Here is a 20,266-nt window from a genome sequence, read left to right as displayed (position 1 = left end):
ATGAGCATCAAAAGCCAAAAAACTCTGCAACTATCAAAAATGACATTCAACGCTTTACTGTTGTTGATATCTTTATTTTCCGTTGTACAGCATTCCACAAGTACTCTTCAGGCTCCAGATTAACTTAGAGCTGAAAGCCTCAAACCAAAAGAATATTCTGCACCCTCCATATATGCATATAGAGCAGCTGACTTGCAAGGCAACATATATTCCATTAGTAACATGGGCTACCTCATGCTCATTGAATCCAATAGAGATTAATGATTATTAAGCATAAATCTCGAATGAATTCAAACCCGAAGCCCTCTTTCACCATCTTGCTCAAAATACTTTTCATCATCATCAAGCTATGCACATTTGTTGATTGAGCCAGCTGTATTCTTAACATTCAAATATCGGTTTAAAGTTTCAAAATCAGGATTTTCACCGCTGAGTATACTCTGCCACAAGCTTTGCAAATGATGAGGATTTGTTTTCTAATAATTTGGCTGGAGAGTCAAACTCAATGATACGGCCTGTTTGAAATGAAACACTTGTTAACTAAAGCACCATAAAAGAAAAAATAGGAGATAAAGTTGAAACTAATACTAACCATTGTCAAGAAGTAGGACCATATTACTATCTAGAACAGATGTTATCCTATGTGCAATCGTGATAACCGTACAGTCCAAGAACTGTTGCCTTAGCGTATTTTGAATGAGGTTATCAGTTGCAGTATCCACAGAAGCAGTAGCTTCATCAAGCACCAATACTTTGCTCCTTTTTAGTAGAACCCGGCCTAGACACACTAACTGCCTCTGGCCCATGCTCCAGTTCTCTCCATTCTCAGTCACTGTAAGATAACATGCATAGTTTTGGAAGCACCAAAGAAGTTATACAATTTTGGAAGCACCAAAGGATTGTGTACTATTGGATAGGTTAATCAAAATAATAGTACAACACTAATAACATCAAATATGAGTAGAACCAAACCTGCAGAATCAAGTTTTCCTTCCTTTTTCCTAACTTCATCTCCAAGCTGGCACTTATCTAGAGCCTGAAAAAACATATATCGTATGTCAGCTACCTAACACCACAATTATCAAAGATAATAAACCATCAAAGCATGTCTCGATAATCTAATGACTTGGATGGCTTGGGAAGAACAGAAAAGAGCATCGACAGCCCAGGTTGCTTCAAGCAAGATGTTAAAGGATCAACAAAATTAGGTTGTCAATTTTAATCTGTCCCAACCATAGAAACCATAACCAGTGGCTGTTTTCATCTTCTAAAGTTCTAATGTAGCTGAATTGAGTGTTATTTAACTGTAAGTGTACCAACCTCCCAAATTTGTGCATCTGTGTACTCTTCAAGTGGGTCTAGATTGTTTCTCATAGTCCCCTCAAACATGGTTGGGTCTTGTGGAATGATGCTTAATCTTGACCGCAAGTCGTGGAGCCCAATTGTGGAGATATTGATGCCATCTATCATAATGTGACCAGCTACAGGATCTAAAATGCGAAAGAGTGCCTGAATGAGGGTTGATTTACCACTTCCCGTCCGTCCAACAATGCCAGTTTTCAGCCCTCCAGGAAAATTGCAAGTAAGACCACACAATACAAGAGGCATGTGTGGGGCATAACGGATCTACACAGACGATAATCATTAACCACACAAACCATGATTTTACCAATTCACTCTATAAAAATGTTATCCAATTAGACAACATGTATTGAAAGAAAGATCCCACTTCACTACCTCAACCTGTTTCTGACATAATATATTCAGAAAAAAAGATAACATAAAAAGGTATTAAGCAATGGTATAAAAAAGGACAAGGATTACCTGTAGATTAACAATATCAACATTCCCATATGATGGCCAATCAGGATCAGGCCTGTTCTCCTCTAAAACAAGAGGTGGTTCACTAGCAATGCCTATGTATTGAAGTATTCGCTCAACAGAAATAATATTGTTCTCAAGCTGGCAGAAATTCCATATGACCCAAGCTTGTATTATATTTAAATTCAGTCCATATGTCACTACTAAACCCGCAATACCTGTACAACAAAGTGAAAGGAAAATATCTAAGTACACATTATCAATCATAAGGGCCCTAAAGTACAATTTATAAGATTTCAAGTTTAACTTGAGTACCAGGATCAATCGCTCCCTTTGGAATTGAAATCAAGAAGACCATAGAGAAGACAAATGTGAGGGATGATAACATATCCAAGCGGAAGCATAACCACTCCATTGCCCCAGCATTATAAAATTTCGGGCGAGAGTAATCATCTATTAGCTTGAGATTCATGTCCATGAATCTTGATTCCTGAGCAAAGCTCCTGATTGTTGCTGCTCCTGAAATAGATTCAGCAAAGTGTTGTATTATCGGAGCGTTGCATACTCCAACTAGCCGTGCTAATTCTCGTGCCGTAGAAATGTAGTATTGCTGCAAAAATAACGAGTCATAAAGAACATGACATACAATGAAATAAATCTATAACATATGGAAGGCAACAATAAAATTAGCATAAGCGTTTTTTTTTCCTTTTCTTCTGAATGTGATAATCTTATTGATGAGGAATTTACAAAAACTAGCCAAGTCTAAATTGCTACATTGACAAGCTAAAGCAAAACAGGAAAACAGACTCATATCGGGACTATCTTCATATCTTGAAGAACTACAGCAACTAGTAAAGTGCTGTGTGTATTTGGTAGTATATGATGCCTAAAAGTTCCATTGCTACTTAGAAGTCTTGGGTTCAAGCCTCCATGTTCACATCTTCCCACCACTCTAATAAAAAAATAAAAAAATAAAAAATTGAATTACAACTAGATAATACCTCAATTGAGCTATGATGAGATTGTTGCCTTTATAGACGCTCAATTCATGAAGAACTTGAGGAGATTGATCCTCTTTTGGTTTTAGCAACGAAGAAATGTTTTGTTGGCAGTCTTGAACATTTGAGAATAGAGAAATGGGCAAGTATTTTGAGATAACTGGCTTGATCAAAGAAATTATAGACCTACTCATGGTTAGAGTTAGTACATTAGGTTACAAATTCAAAAGTATACCATTTTCCCAGAAATGTAAATGGATAGTGGAAATTCAGATTCCTTGTAGACTCATCCATTTACAAGGACATCTAATAAATAGTCAGATATCTGAAATGAATTCAGACACTACCTCAATGGTAACATATTGAGAATAGAATAGTCATATAATTGCTGTTTGAATTCATATCACCTGGACAAGTCAGATATTTATAGGGAACACCTTAGTTGCTCCCATAAGATTGCATTTCAAACTGTAAACTCCTCATACTAGTGCTGAGATTTTTCCAGATTTGATGTTTTTTAGTCTGGAATTTTCAGATTGGTTTTATTTTGGAATACTCAAGACAGGATGGCTGGATTAGGATAGAGAGGAGGGGTTGGGGTTGCAGTAGGATTGGGTTGCAGGTCAGGAAGTTGGTATACATGGTGCATGGTAGAGTTCCAAGGAGGAGGAGGAGGAGGAGGAGGAGGAGGAAGAAGAAGAAGACAAGATAGGATAAGGTCAGAATAATCAATTAAGATGGGTTATGATTCTCATGAAAGGCCATAAAAGGGGTGAAATGGCTTTCTTTTTTGTGTTTTAAGTTAATGCCGTTTGTTTAGGGATGTAATTGACATTTTAATAAAAAAAATGTGGAGGATACACTATATTATGATATCTAATAAAGGGTACATGAAATTAGCCTTATTTATAGTGTAGGCTGAATATATATTATATATTCTATATTTGTATCATCAAATAGAAATAATTATATACAACCATATTTTAATAATTTTATTCATATTTATAAATTAGAAAGTAAATCAAATGTCATTTGGTTCAAATTCATATATTTGACTCCTTAACACATTCAAACTTGGATACTAAGATGAATATCCAATGGTATATCAGTCTACATTCAGATAATGGATATGCTTACCAGATTAGAACCCAGACATTGGTGTATCAGCTTTGGATTTTGCTCAATCTACATTTTCCTTCAATGTTTTTTTTTTTTTTTTTGGATGAATAAATAATTAAATTAAGGCAATGAGCAACACAAAAGAGAAGCATACAAAGAAACCGAAACAGGGGGGAGCACAAAGCTCAAGAGGGGAAATAAAAGAGGAACTGAAACCCCAAAAACTAAGGATTAACATATTTTTGGGGTTGTCAATAACAGGGGGATGGGGGATAGAAAGCAATCTAAAAGACACATCAAAATAGATGGCTCTCCAAATCGAGTCTAAAGAACGAGATTTGGAAGTCCATCTTTTGAGGTTATGCTCCCACCAAATGTGATGGATGGTGACACCAAAAACTAGCTTGCCTAGGCGATCGCAGATGGAGTGACCGGCAAAGTTCCTCAAGATCCAAGTCCAATCACGAACAAATCCGTGCAAGCATCTCGAGCGGGGCCAAATGGAGGCAAGGATTCTATCCCAGAGGGGCCAGGAAAAGGGGCAGGAGAAAAAAAGTTGGTCAGTGTCCTCTGAACCATTCCAGCAAAGGGAGCAGCTAGGGTTGGCATGGATGTGGCGGCTAATGAGGAAGGATTGGGTCAGGAGAGCAATGGTGGAGAGCTCTCCAAAGGGTGAGAAGGTGACCTTTGAACCAAATCAAATGGGACTAGGGGACAAGAGGGTTAGGGGATCGAAGAAGATTCCAAGCGGAGGATGTGGTGAAGCATTTGGAGGGAGAAGGGATCCAAATGGTGGTATCTCACGGCTAGCTAAGGATGGGAGGGAGAGCATTCCAAATGTGTGTGAAACTGGGGTGGGGGAGAGGGGACCAAGACCCATTGCAGATGAAGGTATCAAGGGTGGTAGACTTGGGAATATGGGTTTCATAGACAGCTCGGGGGTCAAGGAGGGTGTAGAGAACGCCCAACAGATGCCAAGGATCTAGCCAAAAAAGGATGGAGGCCCAAGTGAGATTTGGGAAGAGATGGCAGAGAGGGTGCGAGGACGAAGGAGTAAGATCTTCCTCCATATCCAAGATGGATTAAAGGCACAAGAAGCGGTCCAGAGAGAGTCCTGCTTGAGAAGGTAAGAATAAACCCAAGAGACCCAAATAGAATCTTGCTTAGAGGCAAACTTCCAAATGAGCTTTAGGAGACAGACCATGTTAACATCAAGGAGGTGTCAGATTCCAAGGCCTCCCTCAAATTTTGGATGGCAAACCGCATTCCAAGAGATGGGATGTAGGAATCGAGAGGATTCTTGGCTTTTCCAAAGAAAGGCACAGAAGATGGATTCCAAGGATAGAATAATGGATTTGGGGATGGAAAAGATTCCACTCCAATAAAGGTAAGAAGATTGGAGGACGGATTGAATGAGCACGACTCTTCCCGCAAATGATAAAAGCCTTTATTTCCAAAGCTGAAGCTTTTTTCTAATATGATCAAGCATAGGAGAGCAATGGTGGTGGGTGAGCCTATCGGGAATGAGAGAAAGGCTAAGGTAGGTCACAAGGAAGGAGCCAGGACTAAACTCTGAGAGCTACAAGAGAGATGTTCAAGTGGAATCCGAGACACCTGAGAGAAATATAGTAGATTTGCTAAGATTGACATGGAGACCGGAAAGAGATTCGAATGTGGAGAGGGAGGAAAGAATGGTGGAAATAGATTGATGGTCAGCTTTGGAGAAGATCATGAGATCATCTACAAAGACAAGATGGGTAAGATTTGTAGATCTACACTCTGGGATAGGAGAGATTAGGTGTTGATCTGTACTGGATTGGAGGATACAGGAGAGGACCTCGAGGCTAAGGGAGAACAAATAGGGGGAAAGAGGGCATCCTTGGCGAATTCTTACCCTAGAGGGAAAGTAGCCTGCAGGAGAGCCATTAGTGATGACGGAGAAATGAGGGGTAGAGATACAAATCTCAATTTGGTGGACAAAATTCGGAGGGACTCCCATAACTGAGAGGACCTCACTAATGAAATCCCAACGGATAGGATCAAAGGCTTCATGAAGGTCCACTTTCAGGAGAGCAGTTAGAGAATGGGATAGTCTATCAAAGCCTTGAACAATTTCCCCTCAAAGGAGAATATTATCTGAGATGCTTCGACCCAAAATGAAGGCGGATTGGTTAGGGCTCATAAGCTAGGGAAATGACCTTCTTCATCCAATGAGCAAGGATTTTGAAAATGAATTTGTAGATGACATTGCAATGGGAAATTGGGCAAAAGTCAAAGACAAAGCACCATGCTTTTTGGGAATGAGGCAGAGGAAAGTTTCGTTGATGGAGGAGAGCTGGGAAGGATTGAGGAAAAAGCTTTAGATGGCATGGACAAAATCGTTTACAATGAAGTCCCAAGTAGACAGGAAAAAACCCATACTAAAACCGTCAGGGCCAAGGGCTCGATTGGCTTTGTGAGAGTGGATGGTAGAAATGATTTCCTTAGGGTAAAGGATGGATCGGAGAGAATCAAGATCAAAAGGAGAGACGAATTTGTTAATCGGGGGAGGGGGGGGGGGGAAGGGGGCCGGGGGGAGGGAAGACGGAGAGAGGAGGCTGGAGAAGAAAAAGACAACTTCATTCCTAATGTTGGGAAGGTCAGAGATCCAGGATCCGCTCCTAGAAAGGAGGCAAGGAATGGAGTTGAAATTTGAGCTTTAAGGGTACAATAAAAGTAAGCAATTAGCATCCCTAAGGTCAAGCCATTTTATTCTCGCTTTTTGTCAAAGGAAGAAAGGGCTAAGGGAAAGCGATCTCTCTTCCTCAGCGAGAGAGGGGTCCAAGGGGTTCCCATAGAGGAGATGCTGGATCCTAGAGAGATCAGAGCATCAGGAAGAGACTTAAGAGGAGATATTTTCGAAAGTGGAGTTCCAAGAGCGGAGAGCAAGCTTGGTGTTTCTGAGCTTGCGGGCCAAGGCAATGAGGAGGGAATTGCAGTGGACCGGCTGATTCCAGGCCTTGGTGACAATGGGAAGAAAGGAAGGGCTGGAGACCCACATATCGAAAAACTTGAGGGCTTAGGACCAATGGAGAGAGGGTCTAAAATATAGAGAGAGCAAGGGGAGTGGTCAGAAAGACTGGGAGGGGAGAAATAGGTATGGGAAGCAGGGAATGAGGAGAGCCACAACTCATTAACAAGGAAACGATCGAGTTTGGAGGCGATGCGGGCTTTTCCAATTCTCTTATTCTGCCAGGTGAGGACATGGCCAGACTAGCGAAGATCAGAGAGACCCATATCCTCAAGACACAAATTAAAGGCATCCACAACCACCGGATCCGGAGGGTTACCGCCAGTTCTCTCATGCGAGAACCGGACAATTTTAAAATCGTCGCCTATACCCCAAGGGGACCCCTCCAAAGAGGGTGCTAAAGAGCGAAGATCATCCCACAAGGGGGAACACTCGTGGGGCCAGTTAAAACCATAGATAATGGTGAGGAAGAGAGGAGACGACATGGAAACATAATATCATTGTTATATAATTTCCTTCAATGTTACCTCAATTAGAAAAATAAAAACTATTTCACATTCCTCCATAGCAATACAACTATAACTATTTGTAAAATCCAGGCCTCGTTATACAAGTGAAGTGGCCGGAGACAACTCCACACATGATATCATTATAGTTTCGTACTCTGGTCACAATGAAACTAAGTTTCCACCTTGATAGGCTTAAGATTTACAAGAAAGATGGAACTGGATAGATGTATCATCTAGTGGATGTTGCTACTGATATTTGGGCCACTCTTGGGGGTCTTTGAGGGCAGGTGACATAAACCCAGATTTAGGGTTAAGGTAATATGAGAATTTTCCTAAATCTAGGGGCTGCCCAGGAATTCCAGCAAAGAGGAAGGCTGATTCAGAATGTTTAGGGTATCCTATGCTCTGAAAAACCCCTTCTGTAACAAGTATTCAGAATTGAACTTCAACTTAAATTCAAAACTAAGTTTTTTCCCCCCCCCTCTTTGGGGGGGGGGGGGGTGAGTTGTTTCAGCTAGGTTAGGATGGAAGCGACTGTCTTGCTGTTCTGCAGTTTCAGAATTGACTGTCTTGCTGCCCAGCAGTTTCAGATTTAGTTTTAAATGATTCTAGGACTTGGGGAAGGTCTGAATTGTACGAGTTTTTAGGGTTTCAGACGCTTAAGAAAAGTAGCAGAAATTAGAGGAAGGAGATGGAATGCAGAATTTTCTTAAAGCTAAGGAAATAGGGTTTAAAGGGATGGAAACAGAAGGATTGCCTTCTTGCGAAAGGTGCAATCCTAATGGAGGCAAAAGAGTGGGGGGATAAGGGGCTGGGAATGGGAAGTTTCAGGGGGAGACGTCCTAGGGCTGCCTTGGGGAAGAACTAAGGATGAAGGGTGGGGGAGTCATGGGGCTAGGGAAGAGTTGGGGGAAAGGCAGGGGGCCATTGCAGGATGTCGGGGAGGGGAGTAAGGGTGCTGTTGAAGGTGAGGAAAGGCCTGAAAGGGCCTGCGATGGGGGTGGGGGCTTCTCTACTTGCTTGGCTTCTGCAGGAATGATGGCTGGCTGCTTGTGGAATTCTTGAAGCTTGCTGGAATAAAGAAGAAGAATCTGAACTTGAACAAACTTTACTCAACCAGGGCCCCCTCAACTAGGAACCTGATCTTCAAACTTAATCAACTTTATTAATAATCAAAAACTGAAGAATTACAAAGACTAGTTGGCTATTTATAGCCTTTAAAGACTTGGAACCTATGTGGGAATCCTTAATAAACAAGGATCCCACCACTTGACCTAAACCCTTGGACTGGAATCTATTATAACTAATTACACATGCTGAAATTAGACTTTAAGTTAACTTAAACAAGCACATGCTGAATTGTCTTTTAATTAAAACTCCTAATCAGACGTGCCAATTTAAGATAACTAAGGACTCAAGAAAACCAATTTTAATCAAAATACAACTCCTAAGATCACTTCAAAACAAACTCAATTTAAGAAATCAAAACAAACTCAAACTCTAGAAGTAGAGTTGGAAATAATTCCAGGTCTCAAAAGAGGGCTAAATTGCCCTAAATACCCCTACTAGGGGTTTGGCCAGATTAAGGCGGCTTCTTGCAGCCATCCAAGGGCCCCACTTAAGGTTTCTGCCAGGGGGTCTTTGTGTTCACATCAGCATGCCTTGGTACAATGGTAAAGATTACTCCACTATGACCATGTGGTCATGGCCCATGGGTGACAAACAGCCTGCTCAAAAAAGTCAGGGTAAGTTTGTCTATATTATGACCCTCCCAAGACCCCGCCATAGCAGGGCCTCGAGAAGTGGATATGTCCTTTTCACTCTTTCGGTCTTCATCACATTGAAGACCACCAAACCTTTGTCAACAAGATCCACTTTTAGCATCCTCAGCCAAAATCTCCTTGACAATGAGATTGCCAATTGACAAGAAAATGAACTTGCATTTGATTGATGTGCTTGTAGTTAAACCACCTTTTCTGAAACCTATGATATGATCCACCAATGTCATTTTTCTGGCCCCTACTAAAACTTGGTAATTGGAGGGAAATTTCAGATCATCTACATGAAAATGAGGTTACACCTCTGGCATCATCAGATTGTTCCCTAGGGATTCTTAACATTTGTGTTTTCGGATAGCCATGTGCAATATAAATCCACCATCATCTTTTCACACTACTTCTAATTTTTTTGGGCCAAAGAGGTGGCAGAGTCAAAGCAGGGTTCTAGGCAGTCTTTGGTGCAGAGTTCTGTTATACAAGGTAGCTCAGGTATTGATCATGCAAAATCTTAGTTTTCTTGAACTGGAATAGAATGAAGAAACATAAGCAGTTGTAGCAAATATAGAGAACCATGCAAATTGTGGACTGGTCTTGAATCCATTTCTAATAAAAAAGGATGTCCACAAATAATCCATTTGGTGCATACAAGGTGAAAAGGGGTGATGAAAAGGGACTACTATATCTATGCCCATGCTTACTGAATCACCTTGAAAGAAGGTCTGTTTTGTCGAGAACCTGATAGGGAAACAGTTAAGGTCAAAGGATTGAAAAAGTTTTGCTTTAGTTGAGAGGTACATGTGAGTAGAAAAATGGAATCCAGCTAGGAACTAATTGTCCTAGCACTGAGAAAGTGATTTTGCAATGCAGAACACGGTGCATAAACCTTATGATAAAAGCTATGGATAATCCCTTCTTGGCTGAACCCAGCACACTTATGGTGGAAGATGGACTTTGAATGGACAGTTGGACATTTTAAGTAATCCTGCATGATAGTATTTGGAAGATAATGCAATGTACCAAATATGCACAGGTATTTTCTACGAATGGAATGCAAATATAAGATATAATTTTGTAGTCATGAAATTGGTTTGTTCTCCAATGGAATCACTCACAACTCATAGTGGGAACCCCAATAATACAAGATAAGAGTTCTTGACTGGACTGTTCATATCCAGAACATACCTTGAATCTCTTAAATTTCAATAATACCTACTCGGATGAGTTCCTTGGTCACTATAAGTTTTCTCCTCACTTAAAACTGGATGTAGACACAGAAATTAGGACCAGGAATCTAATCAACCACAGCAAATCATTTTGGCTGAGTCATCAACCTGATTTTTTATCTTGCTTTCACCCACATACATAGTCTAATGTAGCAAAGCAGAAAGGTTCTGAAGTCACTGTCAGGGGCAGAATGATTTGATTGACTTGTAAACTACCACGAGTATACCTGAGAAGGTACCAAGTTAAGATAGTATGCATCACTATTGTAGTTCACAAATAATTGAAATGGGTCCAATTGCGGTGAATATGTGCAATCTGAAGTAGAAAACTTCCATGAATGTCAACAAATTTTGAGAAGTATATACATTTTTTTTTTTTTGGGTGGGGGGGGGGGAGGGGTAGGGGTGGGGTTGGTAGGGGTATAAACAACAAAATAAGGTCTAAACCAACAATATCACATCACAGATTGTCTGGAACTGCCATCAAATTAAATCAGGCATGAATCAAACAATTAGTTTCCAAAACAAAATTCAGGGGATAGATAAGTTTGAACCAACTCATAAAATTGGCCTTGAAAGCATGAGGAAAGATAACAGAGCTAGATTTAATATTTTGGCAATAAGAAAAGAAAGTGAGGAAAGTACTACCTGGTAGAAGAGGCAGATTACGATCACAGGAATAAAAATTATGAAAACTTGCCAAGCAACCTGTGCCACCACTGCAATGGTTCCCAGTTGTTGCATCGCTGTGAAGGCAAATGACCCAACTAGAAGTGGAATACCAGTATCAACTGCACCTTGATCTGTGGAAGCCTGTATGTAATGTATATAATATATTTCAAATGCTTAAATTAACACCTTATAAAACTAATGAAAAAATGTATTTACACACTTACTCGGTTGAGAATCCGTCCACTTGGAGTGGAATCAAAAAATGACATAGGGGCACGGAAAATGCTTAAATGCATTTTGTTGAAGAGTAGTGTGGCTGTCTTGAATCCAGCAGTTGCAGTTAGCACAGATCTCACAAGTACAAAAAGAGAGCTTACAATGGACAAAGTAACATAGACAAAAATGAGTGTAGACCCTTCAACACGAGGTTTTACATCCTTTGAAACAGGAGTTGCCCATGCCATCCAATAATTGCTCGCGATTTGAAGGAGTTGAAACAAAATGTTTGCCGATAATATTAATGGCACCAGTGCTCCATTGTATGCCATTGTAAGATATTTCCAATAGACAGAAAAACCAACCCTTCCTCTTTCTCTCTCTTCTTCTTGGACAAGTTGGCCTTCTTGCCCAACTACTTTTTCAGTTTTAGTATTTACCAATTCCCTCTTGTCCTCTTCTTGTTGGAAGGTGTTCTCAGAATACCCTACATTACCAACAACCTGCCTAGTAACTACATTTTCAGAAGAAACATCATGATCGGTAGAATTCAAGGATGCCAAAGCACTCTTATGTGCACCAACCAATTCCATAAAGTCAGATCCAGAACTTAGAATCTCTTCATACTTTCCTATTTGAGTAATCTTACCTCCTCTCATAACCTATCCAACAAGAAGAGATTAAAAAACATCCTTAAAATAAAATGATTAAGTCAGTAAAAGAAGAAAGAAATCACTCACCAAGATGAGATCAGCAGACGGTAGAAATTCGACTTGATGGGTAACATAAATCACAGTTTTTGAACGCAAATGCGCAAGTAAACACTCCTGCCATATAAAAAAAATATTTATAAGACAATGTAGCAATGTTCCAGGAAGCATCATTATATGATCCAATACTATAGGTTAATCACCTAGACAACGACTAATTAAAATAAGAATAGGCAAGCCTGAATTCCATGTTTTAAGTGTGTTAGTTGTTGTTATATATGGCCAAAATTCTTCTTCTTTCTTTCTTCTTCTTCTTCTTCTTCTTCTTCTTCTTCTTCTTCTTTCTTTTTTTTTTTTTTTTTTTTTTTTGTCTATATCAAAATAGTGGGTCTAACACCAGTACCTAAGGAATGAAAAGATCACCAAAATGAATACTTCAAATGTTTTAAAACAAACTATAGCAAGAAGAAAAAAAAAATTACCTTGAAAAGGTGAGTTCCAGTATGAGCATCTACAGCACTAAAAGGATCATCAAATAGATAAATTTCAGCATCTTGGTATAAAGCACGTGCAATCTGGATTCTTTGCTTCTGCCCGCCACTTAAGTTTATGCCCCTCTCTCCTATTACAGTTTGATCCCCAAAGGGCAAAATTTCAAAGTCCCTCTTTAATGAACATGCTTCTATGACTTTATCATATCTGTCAATGTCCATCTCCTTACCAAACAATATATTATCTACAATCTTGCCACTCTGTATCCAAGGTGATTGTGGAACATAAGCCTTTGTCCCACTCAAATTAATAGTTCCAGAGACCTTAAGCATCTCCCCTAATATGCACGAAAGCAAGCTTGACTTGCCCGAGCCAACAGGACCACAAATGGCTACCCTCATGCCATGGTACACTTGAAAGTTCAGATCTTTCAATGTGAGAACAAAGGACTGGGAATCCCAGGAGAAATTTCCGTTAATTATCTCAACTGAAATCTCAGAACTACCAACAGGGAGCTTATGTACCATATCAGATTGCAGGTCATCAAGACGAAGGAATGAAGCAATCCTATCAAGGGAAACCTTTGTCTGAACCATCATTGAGATTGAATCTGGAAGATTATAAATTGGCTCTTGCAATATCCTAAATGTTGCAAGTGCAGCCAGAATCTTCCCTGACTCTAAGGGAACCCCCATTAACATACACGCCCCAAAAGTGATCACAGATATAAATGTTGGAGCACCCCAGAATACAAAAGTTGACATGGCTGAAGTATAAAGAAATTTCTTCAACCACCCTGACTCTGCATTTCGGAGCTCATCTATCTTAGCCAAAAACTTCATCTCCCAACCTTGAAGCTTAAGGATCTTCATATTCTTTAAAATCTCAGATGTTGCTTTCATCCTTTTATCTTTTGAGTTCATCAACTCCCCTTGGAACTTCTCTTGCAATGTCCCCAGTGGTAAATTTGCCAACATCACAAAAACAGTAGCAACCAAAGCAGCAAGTGAAGCAAGCCCAAGGCTTCTGTACAAGATTACCAGTGCAAGTGCAACTTGAAGAAAAACCATCCATATATCATGCATGTACCAGCTGAAGGTACCAACCCTGTCTGCATCAACACTCATGAAATTAATAATCTCTCCACTAGTGTGACCCTGCCTTGATTCATTTGAAAGATTGAGACCCTTCCTGTAGATCATTGCAACAAGGCTAGCACGGACTCTAATCCCCACCATCTGCACCCTAAAAAACCAGTGTCTCTGCGACACGCATTCTATAAACTTTGCGATAAGAAATGTCAAAACCAACATGTAGCCTTTGCCTTTGTCTTGGTGAGGACTATTTAGATAGTCAACAAAACTTTCAATGAAAAATGGCCCAACATAAGAAGCTAACGCATACATAAAGGCCAATACACCAGTGAATAAAATTTCTCCCCATACTGTGAGGATCAATGCCTTCACCAGCTTGAGTGTGGTTATTTGATTACAACTGCCTGTACCATCACCACGGGCACCATTCAATTCAAGCTTATTTCTGAAAACTGGGAAGACCCTGTTAACAGTGTCAGAGGTGGCAAGCTGCGGAACATCTTCGAGGTCTATAGTTTTGTTTTTCCCGACCTTGAGTAAAGGTCGCATCCAAGAGAAAGTAAGAATACCAAGAATACTAGCAGTTGAGTAAGGAGTTATATTGCCACTGCCAATAGCCTTGGCTGGCTCTTCCACGCCATTTGCTCTATTGTTACTACCATCCAGAAGGGGCTCCCTAAGACGGGCATCTCCTCTGTGCTTCCCAAAGAACCCAGCAAAACAGAGATACAAACCACCAAGAACAGAGACAACGTCGGAAATCCAAGATTGGGTTGGTAAGAATTCATGTTTCTTAAATGAAACAACATCAATAACAAGAGAATAGCACGACACTAGGAAGTAGAAGCCCCACCATATCCTAAATAGGATGGGAAACCTTAGCTCATTTGAAGGAAATTGGAAATGCAAGAAAAAAGAGACTTCAAACCAAGTAAGTGTTCTGAGTATAAAATCTGACTGGGTAAGAATATTTTCATTAGACCAACCATCTTTATACCAGAAGAAGTAATTTAAAGCGCAAAAAATGAGATTAAAGAGAAACAGAGACAAACAGACGTAAAGTACCGAACGGTAGTACATAAAAGTACCCTGCTTCAACTCCTGAATCGAACCCTCGTGTTTGGGCATTGAAAATCTCTTGTAAGCCCAATAAATGGACAAAAGCAGCATGAAAACAAGGTGCGAAGAAGCAGAAAAGCCATGCAGAAATATGGGTTTAAGGAATTGAGCAGCAGGGGAGGAGTTGAACATTACTGTAATAGCGGTTGAGAAGAAAATTGCTGACATGACTGCACTCGTTCTCTTTCTTTGTTGGATCACTGGGAAGTGTAAAGGGGTCTTCTCAATTTTTACTTCTGGTTCGAGAGCTAAAAAGAAATGGGGTGAAAGAATCAAGGCGGCTCTTACTTGGGCAAGGGTTAACTTGCGCCCCAAGATTGGTCTGCTAGTGTTTGAAATTGATGAGAATAATTAATTGACCAGACAAGAGTAGAACAGTAGAACAGAACGTAGCAAAGTTGCTTTTGAATCCGAGAAAGCGTTATTCTCCTGATTTACAGGGAAGAAAAAGTATTGAGAGGTGGAGGTAGACGAAAGGAGAATCTTTAGCATTCACTTTCTTTTTAATAGTTTAATAAGGATCAACGACCAATGCTTGCATCAAAGCTAATTTAGAGAGAAGAAGCGGAGAAAGTGCAACCGAACTGTCAGTAATTGGTTTTCAGTTTTTTGGAAAATCAAATATCAACCAATGGGCAAACGAGGAAACACTGATCGGGGGGCTTCACAGAATGCGGCCTGCCACATTGTTTAGGGTTTTGTCAAAGTTAAAAGTCCCCTTTTCAATGACCAAGGCTTTATTGGGAACGCACTTGCAGAGTTGATGGCTTGATGCAGGTGGCTCTTTCACTTTCTTTCCCCGACAAGATAATATTCCTTTCCATTTGCCTCGAAAACAGCCATTGAAGGTCAAAATCAATCTTTTTAATGGCGTAAGAGAATTGAAATCAGACAACTTTACACAGCATCTCAGAACTTATGCTTGATAATCAAGGAAAATGAAAAAAAAAAAGCATTACCATTGCAAGTACTTGATAAAGTTGTTTCAAATAAATAGTGATTATCATTGAAAGGTTGCTTATCCATGCTTTTTCTTGAAGAGATTAGTATATATAATAGTCCCATCTCCAAGTAATGAACAATTCTATCAACATTCAACAAGTATATACCAAATTCCATCCGTAGAACTTCGCAAAAAGAAAAATTGTAAAATAAGGTTCTCTTCGAGTCTCAATTTTGGTCAGCCACAATGAATTCCAATGTCATTTGAATATTGGAATTCCAATGTCATCTTCACCGACTTAAATTAAAGAAGATTCCCATCATGTCATCCATCCACTTAAAAATGATAAGTGAAGAAGTCTAAACGTGCAAAACAAGTTTCGTAGGTTTAAACGTACATCCCTTCCACACCTCTCCCTCTCGCTGGGCTGTGGATTCCGAATCTTTTTTTTTTTTTTTTGGTACGAGGATTCCCAATCGATATGACTAGTTAGTTTGATGATGGCCACAAAAAAAAGTAAAGCTTTTGAGCATTTTAGGGTTTTAGATTTTGGGACTTGGAAATCTCTTTATACCATCATATGTATTCTCTTCTATGATATTAAGACACATATGTTTCACACAACCTCCCCCCTTAAGAAACAATTGATCTCAAAGCAATGGCAACAATGTTCTAAATTCCTCCTAAGAAATCACATAGGCAAAAGCCTTGTAAACTAGAAATGCCCTCATTATGTTGATAGACTATATTTGGCTGTTGAATCTTGGAGATCGTTTGCAGCTAACATCATACACCAAATAATGACACTTTTTTTTTTGTCGAGAACTAAAAAGCATATCATTAAGTAAAAGAATATAAGCCAGGAAACCTGGACAACAATAAAGTGACATCAACCATAAATAATGGTGGGACAATCCACGATGAACAAGAAAGGGAAAGACGACGTACTCCCTTAGCAAGAAAATAAGTGAAAATATTACCAGTCATAGGAACAAAATTAAAAAGAACCACATTAAAGCCCATAATAATTCGATGAATTTCATAAATTAGACTAATACTAGACCAATCTAAAGAAGAGCTAAATCCTTGAAATGCCAAAACGACCAGAAGACAATCAGACTTGGATGTGAGATATCCCAAGGGAAAGTGTGAGAAATAAAGCATCTCTCACAACTAAAAGTTCTATCAATGAAGCTGAGGGTCCAAACCCATTGTTGCATTGTGCATTGACAAAAGATCCATTGGCATCCCATAGAATGTTGCTCCTCCCTCCCTTTCTTGTGTTGCTCTCCCAAGAACCATCCACAAAAACTTGAAAACAAACAATATCTCCAAAGAGATTTGCAACAGGAAGTTGTTGTTGATGATCCGAAACCTGAGGAGTATTTAAGAAATTTTGAATATCTACAAATAAGAAAGATAAGTGATTCATAGTATAATAAATGGAAGCATCTATACCATGGAAAATAGCTGCATTCTTAGTATTCCAAATACACCAAATCAAAGCACTCAAATTTGGTTTCCTTGGTCCATATCTCCACAACCCTTATATTTTGATTGAATAAATTCCATTTAATCACAAAAATGGACACCTCTAAACTCATCCACATTAATGCAAAAAGGAAAAAAGTTCCCAACAATACTTTAAATGGGGACAAAAGAATAGAGCATGACCCACATTTTCAACACTATGACCACATATCAAACATAATAGAGCAAGAGTAGTTTTTCTAGCAAATAAAGAACTACCAATTGCAATTGCCTCATAAGAGGTTCTCCAAAGAAAATGTTTGATCTTAGGAATGGTGGGAATATGCCAAATTTGATTTCAAAAAACATAATGGGTAGATGATGAAGCAGTATTACCTTGAGCATTTGCTATAACCAGACATTGGTAATATGCATATTTAACCAAAAACTTACCATTTATATTTTTGTACCAAATCCAGGAATCATTAGTGATTATAGACAAGAAAGGGATAGTAAGAATTGCTTCTACCTCAATGGCATTAGAAAGGGTTTGGATAAGGGGGATGTCCCATTGTGTCTCTTCCCATTTAATTAACTCCCCCACCCAAGTGGGGCCGGTTGTTAGAGGAGAGCTACTTATGCCATTAAAAGGAAGAGAGGGCAACCAAGGATCCTTGTAGATGTGTGTGTTGGCCCCATTACCAATATGTCTAACTAAACCATGCCTGAGAATATCCATGTCAATAAGGATATTGCGCCAACCCCATGAACAAGAAGAAGGGGGTCCACAATCTAAGAAAGGGGTATCCTTTATGTATTTTGCATGCATTACTTGGGCCCACAAGGAGTCAGGGTTCATGAGCAAACGCCAACTTTGCTTAGCCAACAAAACCTTATTGAAATGTTGAACTTCCCAAAAACCCAAACCCCCCCCCCTCCTTTTTTTTCCCTTTGCATAAAGTTTCCCATTTTACCCAAACGATACATTTCCCATGATCGTCCTTCCACCAAAATTGCCAGATTTTTTGATTCATCTGTTGGCATAATTCATTAGGAATGAGGAAATAGGACATTGCATATACGAGAAGGAAAAAACAACTGCTTTAATCAGAATTTCTTTCCTTTCCAGGGAAAGAAGTTTGCATTTCCAACCTGATAATTTTGAGGCAAGTCTATCAAGTATAAAAGAAAAAGTTTGTATTTTGGATTTGCCAATAGCTGAAGGAAGGCCAAGATAAGTACAATGGGATTGGACTTCTTTGATATCCAATGTTGATACAATGTCACTCCTAGTGTCCTAGAGAATCCTAGAGCTGAAAAGGACAGCAAATTTATCATGGTTGATATGTAGTCCTGAAACTAGCTCAAAATCTCAAAGGAAAACATTTATCTGGGAAGCATTTGATATGGGTGTTTTTTATTTCATCACCTGAGAAAGGGGAGTAGAGGGTAGAGTTATCTGAATCTATGATGCATGGAGGTGTACTAAAGAGAAACTCCGGGGGGAAATTGGAGAAGAAGTGGAAAAAAATGGTCAAGAAGTGAGAGCAAATTTCAGAGTGAATTTGAGATTCCTATATTAGACAATGGCCACAAATGTCTTTGAGTTTGGTGATAGAGTTTTCTTGCCACCTATTGGTGGTGGAAGCATGGAAAAACTTGATGTTCCTATCACCCTTTTGAAGCTAGAAAACTCTAGATCTTTGACACCAAAACTTTTCCTCTTCCAAAAGTTGTTTTTCAATTTTCTTTTTGAGTTGCAGTTCTTCCTTGACAGAGGGATTAGAAGGGGATTTTGTTGGCATTCTTCCAAAAGTTTAGATAGTCTAGCAATTTCCACTTACGCATTTTCAAAAGTTACCTTACTCCATGATTGAAGAGATTTTGTGCAATGTGTGATTTTCTGCTGGAGTTGGTAACTAGGAAAGCCAATATTGGGGGCTGTCCAACCAAGATTGATTTGACCAATGAAGTCAAGGTGGTCTTCCCATTTAGTTTCATAGTGAAACCTTATAGGATGTTTGTTTGTAGAGTGTAGATAAATTTCCAAGGGGGCATGGTCAGAACTCACCATGGTATTTCTATGGCTTTGAACACTCTCATAAAGGTCAAGAAACTCAATATTTACAAAAGCCCTATCAAGGCATTCCTTTTCCAAACCCTCCCCTAACGCTTATTTAACCAGGAAAATTTAGGCCTATTGAACTTAACCTCAAAGAGGTGGCAACTATCAATGGTCATTTGAAAGGCATCTAATAGTGATTGGGGTCTAGGGATCCCTCCCAATTTATCATCATTTGCCAATCATTCATTAAAATCACCAAGAACAAGCCAAGGGGAACTTATAGAAGAACCCAACTATGACAATTCAAACCAGATCCGTTGTTAGTGGCTCAGTGCTCAACCTGAGAGTGGCCATATACCAGAGTGACTCGGAACACTGCACCAGAGGATCAACAAATCTACAATATTTGAAGAAGATGAAAGAATAGTGACCGAAACATTACCATTCCATGAGACACCAATACCACCTGACAAACCGATGGGGTTATTAGAGAAAAAATCATTCAACCTTAAGTCCTTGCCACACGATGTATCTCAGCATTATATTGTTTTGTCTCCATAAGAAAGACAATGTTGGGCCTCACTTTCCTGTATACTTTCCACAAGTATTGTTGAGTCGAGGTGGGCCAAGTCCCTGGCAGTTCCAGGATAGTAGCTTCATGACCCCCTTGGGGGCTGATTAAGGGCAGCCTGCCTCACCTTGTTTACAAAAGGAATGGGAGATCCCCTTGCTCTTATGACAACCCTAAAGAACCTAACAGATCTACCGCCAGCTCTACGGGCAAGGGCATTTATGCTTGGGCCCCTACCACTCCAAAAATGGTGATGCACCTCCTCATCCTCTAACCTAAGTTTTTTCAGCATCATTGCAACCTGCTCAAGTGAGGCAGCCCTTTTTCTGGAATTTACCAAATTGCCCATTGAAAGTGGATTATTCAACTCATCAATTTCTTCAATATGAATTCTTGGGCCTAAATTTGTAGCAACCGAAGAGGTAGTTCGAATGATAATTGGTTGAACTCTAG

The 20,266-nt window shown here is 39.6% G+C and overlaps 1 protein-coding gene across 1 annotated transcript; it reads right to left on the bottom strand.

The window, feature by feature from the left end:
• Positions 1 to 37: 37 nt before the first annotated feature.
• LOC149003988 (ABC transporter C family member 3-like) lies at positions 38 to 15,803 on the bottom strand. The gene is made up of 10 exons (XM_089167808.1): positions 12,542 to 15,803; positions 12,090 to 12,176; positions 11,358 to 12,011; positions 11,110 to 11,274; positions 2,137 to 2,431; positions 1,825 to 2,039; positions 1,321 to 1,626; positions 973 to 1,036; positions 593 to 832; positions 38 to 515 (listed from the first exon to the last, which is right to left on the bottom strand). Exons 1-10 carry the CDS (start codon positions 14,930 to 14,932, stop codon positions 424 to 426), a joined length of 4,509 nt encoding a protein of 1,502 aa, XP_089023934.1. The 5' UTR covers positions 14,933 to 15,803; the 3' UTR covers positions 38 to 423.
• Between the last annotated feature and the right edge of the window lie 4,463 nt (positions 15,804 to 20,266).

Source organism: Hakea prostrata, chromosome 9, assembly GCF_041222555.1.
Source record: "Hakea prostrata isolate BN-2017 chromosome 9, UWA_Hpros_2, whole genome shotgun sequence".
Taxonomy (NCBI): Eukaryota; Viridiplantae; Streptophyta; class Magnoliopsida; order Proteales; family Proteaceae; genus Hakea; species Hakea prostrata.
Note: the sequence above shows the minus strand (reverse complement) of the source record. Positions and strands in the feature narration are given on the sequence as shown.

Coding starts and splice junctions, on each gene's coding strand:
- LOC149003988 (XM_089167808.1), bottom strand. CDS start 14,932: ATGTCAGCAATTTTCTTCTCAACCGCTATTACAGTAATGTTCAACTCC. Junction 2,432..11,109: donor TAATCTGCCTCTTCTACCAG/GTAGTACTTTCC, acceptor TTATTTTTGCAG/CAATACTACATTTCTACGGC. Junction 516..592: donor GGTCCTACTTCTTGACAATG/GTTAGTATTAGT, acceptor CATTTCAAACAG/GCCGTATCATTGAGTTTGAC.